The 9,824-nt window shown below is 41.9% G+C and overlaps 2 protein-coding genes across 2 annotated transcripts in view; both read right to left on the bottom strand.

The window, feature by feature from the left end:
* The window catches only part of LOC103268812 (ADP/ATP translocase 4), a 37,409-nt gene extending 31,023 nt beyond the window's left edge, over window positions 1-6,386 (bottom strand). Inside the window, exons 1-3 of the mRNA XM_021716760.1 lie at window positions 6,377-6,386; window positions 5,646-5,754; window positions 5,024-5,052 (exon numbers count right to left, since the gene is read on the bottom strand). Coding sequence (XP_021572435.1) covers window positions 5,024-5,052; window positions 5,646-5,754; window positions 6,377-6,386 — 148 coding nt within the window. The remainder of the gene's footprint in view (window positions 1-5,023; window positions 5,053-5,645; window positions 5,755-6,376) is intronic.
* A 238-nt stretch (window positions 6,387-6,624) lies between these two features.
* INTU (inturned planar cell polarity protein) overlaps window positions 6,625-9,824 on the bottom strand; it is a 43,307-nt gene continuing 40,107 nt past the window's right edge. Inside the window, exons 12-13 of the mRNA XM_008066401.2 lie at window positions 9,273-9,430; window positions 6,625-7,054 (exon numbers count right to left, since the gene is read on the bottom strand). Coding sequence (XP_008064592.1) covers window positions 6,943-7,054; window positions 9,273-9,430 — 270 coding nt within the window. The 3' untranslated portion in view covers window positions 6,625-6,942. The remainder of the gene's footprint in view (window positions 7,055-9,272; window positions 9,431-9,824) is intronic.

Here is a 9,824-nt window from a genome sequence, read left to right as displayed (position 1 = left end):
TTGTCGTCCCGGCGGGAAAGCGGCGCTAGGGACGCCGGGACGCCGGGACGCCGGGCGGGGCGGGGCGTGCGGAAGGCCGCGCATGCGCCTCCAACGGCCTCCCGTCGCCGACACGTGACCCCAGAGACGTGACCCCGCCACCTCCATACGTGGCCCCAAACACGGAACCCTGGGCAGGCGAGCTTGAAGCAACCCAGCACGTGACCCTTAGGCACGTGATCCCGGACACATGGCTGGTGCCTGGGTTCTCCAGCCTCAGGGCAGACAGGGCACGACGCGCAGGGAGTGGACCCAGGCCGGCAAGTTGCGTAAGGAAATTGGCTGGAAGCCAGGACAGGGCGGGGAGCCCCGGTGTGGGACTCTGGAATGTGGTCTTGGTTCCCAGGGTTGCCCCCGGCTTTCTCTCCAAGTCGCCTTCCCTGTCAGTACGAGGGGGCCGCCGTGGGTCAGTTTCTTCGTGTCTTGTGCCGATGGCGTCCCCGTGGCATCATTCCTGTCCCGGCTTCATTCATTCTATCCAGAGCACGGGCTCTTAGTCCTGACCGCACAGTCAAGGGGAGGGGGCGGTTTGTTTGTTGTTTTAAACTGATGTTTGGGATTGGCCCTGACCATTCAATCAGAACCCCCAGGAGCGAGGCCCTGCTCCGTACTGACATCTCCGGGGTGATTCTGATGTGCAGGTTGAAAACTGCTGACGGATTCCAAAAGAGCGGTTCTCAAACTTCTGAGTTGCCATTCCCTCTTTTAAAAATTATTGGAGACATGCCGGGCTCGGTGGCTCAGCCTGTAATCCCGCGCCTTTGGGAGGCTGAGGTGAGAGGATTGCCTGAGCCCGTGGGTTCGAGACCCGCCTGGGCAGCGAGACCTCATCTCTACAATAAAATAAAAAAATCAGCCGGGCGTGGCAGCGCACGCCTGTAGTTCCGGCTACTCAGAAGGCTGAGGCAGAAGGATCGCCGGAGCCCAGCAGGTCGAGGCTGCGGTGGCCGGGAGCGGCCACTGCACTCCAGTCTGGGCGACCGAGTGAGACTCCAACTCAAAAAAAAAAAAAAACGAAACAAACAAACAAAAATTATTGGAGACACAATGTGGCATCTGTTTCTGCTGTGCACGAAGGTATTTGCCGTATCAGAAATTAAAAGTTTAGAACTTATTCAAAATAAATCCCTTACAGGATAACATAAATGACACCTTTAATACAAATACAATTTTCAAAACAAAAGTTTGAGAAAAACAGCATTCTTTCATATTTTCAAAACTCGAATATCCGGATTAATGGAAGGCAGCTGGATTCACCTTACCACTTCTGCTGTCTTTTCAGTATCATAGATGTGGAAAACTCCACTGTATACTCTGGGCAGAATGAACGTGAAAAAGTCTCATTACGTCTTGGCAACATTAAAGTTTTGACCTCATGGAGTTCTTGAGTCTGCACCACACAGCAGGGAACCCCAAACCACACTTTGAGATCTCATTTAGAGGCTGGTATCAGATTCAGGTTTAACTTCTTGTGGCAAGAATTCTCAGTAGAGATACATCTATTCTGCACATAACTTATCCTTCCTTTTTTCCACCTCCCTTTCTTCACTTAATAAATCCTGGAGAGTTTTCTAGATAGCATAGCATATTCCTGATTCCCCCTTACAGCTTGTTTGATGGTTTGTTTTGTTTTGTTTTATGCGCTAGGTCTCATGTTGTTGCCCAAGCTGGAGTGCACTGGCAGGATCATGGTTCACCACAACCTCAAACTCCTGGGTTCACTGATTCTCCCATCTCAGCCTCCTGAGTAGCTGGGACTATAGGCGCATGACACCACGCCTGGCTAACTTTTTGATTTTTTGTAGAGAAGGGGTCTTGCTATGTTGCCCAGGCTGGTCTTGAACTCCTGGGCTCAAGCAGTCCTCCTGCTTCTGCCTCCCAAAGTGCTGGGATTACAGGCATGAGCCACTGTGCCTGGCCTTGTTTGATGGTTTTTAATAAACAGAGAGCCCATCTTACCTTGGTAGGATCTGCAGAGCCTTGAAACACATCCATAAAGTACATGAGTTTTTGGAGTCTCACACTCTCACCCAGGCTGAGGGAAAAAAATACATGAGTTTTTAGCTTTTTATAAACTTCAGGTACTAATTTGTTACCTTAAGTGTGTTGTAAACCTTCTTAGATTACTTGTCACTAATAAAAAAACTATTAAGGCCAGGATTCTGGACCTGAGAATTTTGTCAGTATTTTGATCACCCCTCATAAATCAGCTGGCAAGTCCAACTGGTGACATAATTTGTGATTCTTCCTTTCTGTGGCAGCTTATTCAGCTCTTACCAGTTTCCCAACCTGAGTTTCTCTCTCCATTTTACATGCTGCTGCCAGATTAATTAATTGCATTAATCATTATTCCTAGGCTCTAAAACAATGTAAAACCTCCTCACTCGATTGACTTCAAAATCCTGTGTGAAACCCACTGTAAATTTAAGAAACAATTGGCTTGTTATTAGCAAAAATTGGAAAAATGAAATGTTTCCGTATCTTTTATGGAAATTGGAAGCACTAACAAGCATACAGGGAGGAATTTAAAGAGGAAATTACTTGAGTCACAGTCTAGGTAAGACTGTCTTTTTGAAGATGCTGGGAAAGGTAAAAGGAATCTTCTCTGGTCAAAGGGAACATAAGTATCTCTGAGCACAAAAAAGGAAATGCTTAGCTGCTCTCCAGGGAAACTTTTTCTTCATCCCCCCTGCCACTTGGACTTGACAGTTTGTGATATAGTCCTTTATGAGATAAGCTTATTTCTCACACTTATTCATTGATAGAAGTCTGGCAAAAGTGAAAGTACCAACCTAGAAATGTAGCTTTTTTTGAGTTGGAGTCTCACTGTCGCTCAGGATGGAGTGCAGTGGCACACTCACGGCCACCCCAGCATTGACCTGCTGGGCTCCAGTAATCCTTCTGCCTCAGCCTTCCAAGGAGCCAGAACTACAGGCACATGCTACCACGCCCAGCTAAGTTTTAGATTTTTATTGTAGAGACAAGGTCTCATCAAGTTGCCTGGGCTGGTCACGAACCCACAGGCTCAGGCAGTCCTCTCACCTCAGCCTCCCAAAGTGCTGGGATTACAGGCTGAGCCACTGAGCCCAGCCAGCTTCTTTATTAGTAAGAGCAGTGAAGTCAGGCGTAGTGGCTCACACCTGTAATCCCAGCACTGAGGGAAGCTGAGGTGGGAGGAACTGCTTGGGCAATGTAGAAAGACCCTGTCTCTTCTACAAAAAATGAATAAGTAAATAAATTAGCTGGGTGTGCCCTAGTCCTAGCTGGGTAGTTCCAGCTGCTTGGCAGCCTCAGATGGGAGAATCCTTTGAGCCTAGAGTTTGAGGCCACAGTGAACTATGATTGTGCCACTGCACTCCAGGTGGCCCGAGCAACAGAGACCTCTCTCTTAAAAAAATGTTAAAAAAAGAGCACTGAGTCAGCTCTTCAACTCAATAGACTGGAGCTGAAAATGTTTGATTTGCTGCATTTATTTTACTTACTGATTAGGGAAGGGAGAAATTCTAGTGATTTATGTCAGTATTAAAAGTACAGAGTCTCGGGACCTTTGTACCATCACTCTGCTCTCCTGAGAAATCAACATGCTGAGTTTCCTCTCTTTCTTCAGGTCTGGGGTCATCTCAGCAAGCTCTCCCTTGGCCACATTTTGTACCCTTCTTTCTTGCTTCACGATTTTCCTTCTTAGCATCTATCAACATGTTCTACTCATTTCTCTTTTCTGTGGTCTGCTCCTCCCATTAGGACATACACTCCATAAAGACAGCATTTTTCTCTTTTTTGGTCACTGCTGTAGCCTCTGCAACCAGATAGTGCTCTGTACAGGGCAGAAATTCAGTAAATATTTGTTGGATGAATGCATTAAAAGACAACACAACTGCAAACAAACCTCCAAACCATTTTTATTTAAAATTATCAATATAGTATAAAAATAACATTTAACTATACAGAATATAGAAATACAACTCTGCAAAATTAAATTATTCCATACAGTGTGGTATACAGATTAAAGTTTGAATAACATTAGAATAAAATATTTAAAATATCCAAAGCATAAATACTTGCTCTCAGAACTGTTTCTCGACGAGTGATTTTTCTCAGGTTCTTTCCAACATTTTGTATGTAGCAGCTGTGATTCAGCCGACTCCTTGGTTTTCAACCAATAGGAATTTAATCACAACAAATGGTGGTAGTAGTAGTAGCAGCCTTTTATAGCACATATGTGCCAGGCACTATCTAGAGAGAACTAACACATTCAGCAAATAATGCTCAAAGCAGACAAACCTAGTAAATTGGTCTCATCGTTCTGGCCATTTGTGTTAGAAACATAAAAAAGGAGGCACTGCGAATGACCTTACCATATGCAGTATCACCAACAGCAGTCCCTTGGCACAAATAACAGAGATTTCCTTGCTAGGTGTAATTCTTTGCCATGACAAACACAAACAAGAGCTAAAGAAAGGGAAGGGGTGAGGGAGAAAGTGAAAAGGGGATGGGGAGACGGGGGCGGGGGGAGAGAGTGTGTGTGTGAGAGCGAGAGGGAGAGACAGAAAAAAGGTAGAAAGTGTGAGAGTGAGAAAAAAGGGAGAAGGCAAGAGAGTCTAAAATGTAATTCTGAGGGCTAAAATACATGATATGAAGACAGTACTTGATATTTTAAAAAATGATAGTTATATATTGTTTTTCACATTAATTGTCTTTGTGGAGAGGAACAGCTGCAGGATACCAGCCAAATGCACCATAAGAACGTTTGTCCCTCCGCTGACGCACACCTCTGGGGGGGGGGTCTGCCCCGCCACCTGGCCCCTTTGCTTAATAAAGTGAGAGGCACTTTATTATCCCCAAATCAGATCGACCTACTTTCAGATGTGAATCTGAACATATTTGGAAACACAGGCAGCTGGGTTTACTCACAATGCTTACTCCAATATCCTTTTAGAGATGAGAAACAAGACAATGTTTGGTTTATTTCCTGGACACACACTGCCTCTGTCATGTGGAAACTGCAGCACACATCTACAACATAGCACGTGGTTTCCTTTTCTTAAGGTCAGCTGTTTGCTTTGCCTTTTCACTTGTTATTGAGTGATATTCTCATGATTCTTTGACACCAGGAAAGCAGTTCAACAGATCAAAATTTCCTTAAATGAAACCAAAAAAGTCCCCTATGATAAAATCTCCAGTCTTACTTCCATCTGTTTGAAAACCTGGGGTGATCAGTAGCCACATTTTTTGATAATTATTGGTATTAGAAATAGCTCACGACATTTTAAGGGACATAATCCAAAATTTAAGACACATAATAAATACTTTTAAACAAAGTGCCTTAATACATATATATGTGCACAAGCAGTCCTAAGACAGTAGTTAAGACTCTACCGTTTGACCCAATATTGCAATATTAGGGAAAGGATATCTGAAGCAATTTTCTACAATTCAAGAACCAAGTTTTCTTACCATAATTTGAATGCCAAAATTAAGGGCTACTGGTGACTAATGGGACAAATATGCAGCAGTTGCATCTGAAACGCCTAGGTGGAAATCTCTTAAATTAATGACAGTGATAACAGTGTTTGTTTCAAGACCAAATGACTCAGTGGTGCACCCACTGCATTTCACCTTTAGTCCTGACTGAGCTGGACAGCTCGTGTTTGAGGTGGGAAAACACAGGGACTGATTTTCGAATGCTGGTACAACTTGTCCTCCAGAGCTTAAGTCCTGAAGAAGAAACAGCACAGTATTATACAGTTTGGGGGCACTGAACCACCAGGAAGATCCACTGATTAAATGTCAATTAAAGATGCAGTATTTATGTTCTTCCTCTCAACCTACCATATTCTCACAACCAAAGAAAATTCTCATCCCATTGTTTTTCTCTTCCTACTAAAGGTTGAGTACATTATTGCTCACTCAAGTGTTCCCTCTATGGGAAAACCCAATGTATCAAGATCCATATTAGTGAGACAAAGATTAGTATTTTAACAGAAGTCACCATAGGATTTCTTTAGTCAACCTTTTCTGCATTTTTAACAAATCTGATTTGTTTTCAGAAAAAAGATTTATATACAACTTTCCTGAAATTAATGAACTGTATAAATTATGTATGTAGTACACCTGAATGTGTTTTAACAAAATGAAAAACAATGAAAGTTTAGACAAATAGTTTTAAAAATATATCCTAGTCAAAACAGAGCTTACCTGAAAGAGTAAAGAGTATCAAATAAATAAATAAGTTTAATCTTCAGCTTCCCCCACTTCCCCCTGCAGTGAGGTATGTACTAACATAGTTAAACTAATGAAAAGTATTTGATATGAGAAGGAATCAGTACTTAGACATTACCAACTTGCATACTGACCGATATGCGAGAGGGAAAAAAAGCACATTTTACTTAAGAGGGACTTTTGAAACCTCAAGTCAATCATCTCGTTTGTGCATGAAAACTCTGCATTCAGGTCTAAAGACTTCTCATAGTCACAGCACTAATTAAAGAATAATTATAGAAGCTGGTCAGTTTCACCCAATTTCATGATTCGCTCACCAGATAGCAACATTAATTTTGAGAAAAATGAAGGCGGGTATTTTTCCAAAATAAACATTTCCTATATTAATTTTATATAAAAACACTTCACATTTCACGCTAATCAATAAATTAACACTATATACCAAAAGAGCAATAAATTAACAATCCCTTCTTTCATATTTTGATCAAGTATCTTCTCAAAAGTCTCATGATATTAGACTGAGATTTAACGTATCAAACCCAAACAGCATTTCATCTCAATATTTAACATATTCAATACTGAAAGGTGAAAAGAAGCTCAACAGATCTCTTTGTATATCAGTTTCAGTGCTTTTAACGCTGTTTGATCTCTACACACATGCTTCTACGCATTGAGAAAACCCAGCTACAAGGTTAACCCAAAGAACAGTTTAAAAGCCATTTCAATGGCAATTTCGGTGACGGAGTCATGAAAACACACGTAGAGTTCTTGAGGTTTGGGATGAAGAAAGAGTCTCCTGCAGAAGAAAAGAACACACTCATTTTAGAAGTTAAAACAACAATGAAAAACCCTAACCCTTCAATTTGTTTTATTTTGTTTGTTTCTGAAAGAATCAGTAGTAAATTTTAAAAACCACTCATCTAAATCTACTGCAGGGGGAATGCAGCTAGATTTATTTCTAAATAAATAATATATACCTTAGGTCAATTATTTTTATTGTTTGAGAATATAAAAATCCCATTTTATCAAAATGTATTACCACTCAGTTTTAAACTATTCAACACAGTCACTATTACAACAAAACCAATAGCATTAACATCATTTCAAGCACGGTAATTGTTAAATATTTTATTGCCATTTACTTTCTAATATTTAATTTTCATTAAAACATTAAACTATTTCTTTTGCAGGTCACATCGAATTGGGGCTAGCATTGAAATTTTATTTGGTTTTCTTAAAAAGTTAAAATGTTAATCTGTTTAATCACTACTAACGTATATAAACTGAACTGCCAACCTTGGGGGATAGTCCTGCCTGACTTCCTGAGATTTCTCCTCTATACAGATCAGCACGTCATCACTCAGCCCCTTTTGCTTCTTTCCTTCCAATTGTTGTCAGCGTAGCTCAGGCTCCACTGCCACCTGCACATGCGCCTGACTGGTCTTCTCGTCTCTAGTCTCTCGGGCCCACACCACCTCACTGGCTGCTCCCTGCTTCACCGTCTAATAGCACAGCTCCGACCACACTACACGGAGTTAAGCTTATGCTGATGCTCCCACACCTAGCTGGTTACACATCATAGTCACACGAGAGCCAAACCGATGCCTACTCCCCTGATTCTGATTAAGTAGGTCTGGGTAGACCCAGGCATCTCTGATTGTAACAAGTGACTCAGATGATTCCAAATCCCATGCACCAGCACGTGTGGACTTCTGCTTCGGATGTTTGTGAGGTGTTTGTCACACAGCTCAATATTACATGACAAGTGTCCGGTACCTTCGTCCCACCTAAGTCTGTGCCCTTTCCTCTACCAACCTTTTACTTCAACTCGAAGGGTCTCAACACAGCTTCCTGGCATGAACTTGTACTTTGTCCCTCCTGGCAAGCCACTTTACTAACTGTCATGCCTATGATTTCCACCCTATCCGCCTTTCCTAGAATGGGCTATCCAAACCCACTTCATTGTCCAAACAGGATCACATGGAACCTCCAAGCCTTTCTTTTAACCCCTGCTTACATCGTCCCCTCCTCCGAATTTCCATAGCATTTGATGGTGCTACCTAATTCCTCTTACATATATATGCACACACATATATTTTTATATGTATAACCTTTCTAGTTATAGCTGCACAACAGACATTTATAAAGACCTGGCTACTTGGGCATATTTCCTCTTTCTTCTGCTAGTGCAAGACCTTTGGAGGCAGTGACTATGTCTCTGTGTCTGCCATCCCACCCACTGCCCACCCACCACCACATTTTGCCCAGCACAATCCTTTGATTAAGCCATCACATGTTTATTAAGCAACTGTTATGTGCCATGTGCTAGTGCAAGTACAGTGGGACAAAACAGATACAGTTCCTGACCTCCTGAAGCTCACATTCTAGGAGGGAGGAAAGACAAAAAATAAAAGGGGGATGCATAATAACTGGGTAGCCACTCTGCTGGAGGAAAGAGAGCACAGATCATCAACAAGAGGAGACGTCTTGTTAATGCCAGTCTGAACATCAAGGAGCCAGACGTGCAAAGGTTAAGGGGTAGAATATCTTACACAGAAGGAAAAACAGAAACAAGATTAGTTTGTGCCAGTGTAGTCACAATCAGTAGGAGGAGCAGGAGGGTGACAGGAGACAGAAGCAGAAGTGGTCAGGGGCTTACCTGGGCATGGTCTTGTGGCAGGGGACAGGGAGAGGGGAAGAAAAGGAAGGGAGAGGAAGAGAAGAGAAGAAAAAACAGAGCGAGAGAGAAGAAAAGGAAGGAAGGAAGGAAACGGAGGAAAATTATGGAATTATCCTTTTAGTGTATATAATTTTCTAATATAACTGAACGATATTTTTTAATTAGAAAAAGACTTGGGATGGATTGAAAAGAGATATTTCACAAAAAATTATAAAATATACTAAAATACTACAGCTAGACGAATAATTCCACGTTTACATTTTAAATCGTTCATCTCCTTTTCTTTCACTTTTCTAACATTTCACTTTACCTTCAAATAATTTCCCCCACTTACCCTACTACCCAGTAAGCCACAACCGGTGGAGCTTTTCTCTGATCAGTCCAGTTTTCAGGCGAGCATTCAAACAACACACCATGTTCTTTCACGGGGTTAAGAGAAGACACTGATTTTGTAGACTCTGAATGGTCTCCACCACTTGGTACTTTCTTTTTCTGTCAAGTAACAGGTATTATTCATATGAACAGGTATTGTCACTTTAAAATGTTTTCACATGTTGATTTGAATCGACTGATTCAATACTTAATACTTAAGTACCTACAGTGACATTCTTCTCCTTAACTGCAGAAAAATGTCTACTCTTCCTCAATTTTTGGTTTAAATACCATCTCCTAAAGGAGACTTCATAAATAAAGTGTCCCCTGACTCTTCTGAGAACTCAAAGATAAAAATCCTGTCGAGACACAGAACTTTCCTGCTGAATGAGCCCCCAGACAGCACATAGCCAATCCACTCATTTTATGGCTGAGGAAACGGGAAGCGTCAGGGCTCAGTTCAGGATTCCTCATTCTCAGCCCAATGTTCTTCCACTTTTTTTTTTTTTTTTTT

This window comes from Carlito syrichta, unplaced genomic scaffold, assembly GCF_000164805.1.
Source record: "Carlito syrichta isolate Samal-C Ts95f unplaced genomic scaffold, Tarsius_syrichta-2.0.1 Scaffold308916, whole genome shotgun sequence".
Taxonomy (NCBI): Eukaryota; Metazoa; Chordata; class Mammalia; order Primates; family Tarsiidae; genus Carlito; species Carlito syrichta.
Note: the sequence above shows the minus strand (reverse complement) of the source record. Positions and strands in the feature narration are given on the sequence as shown.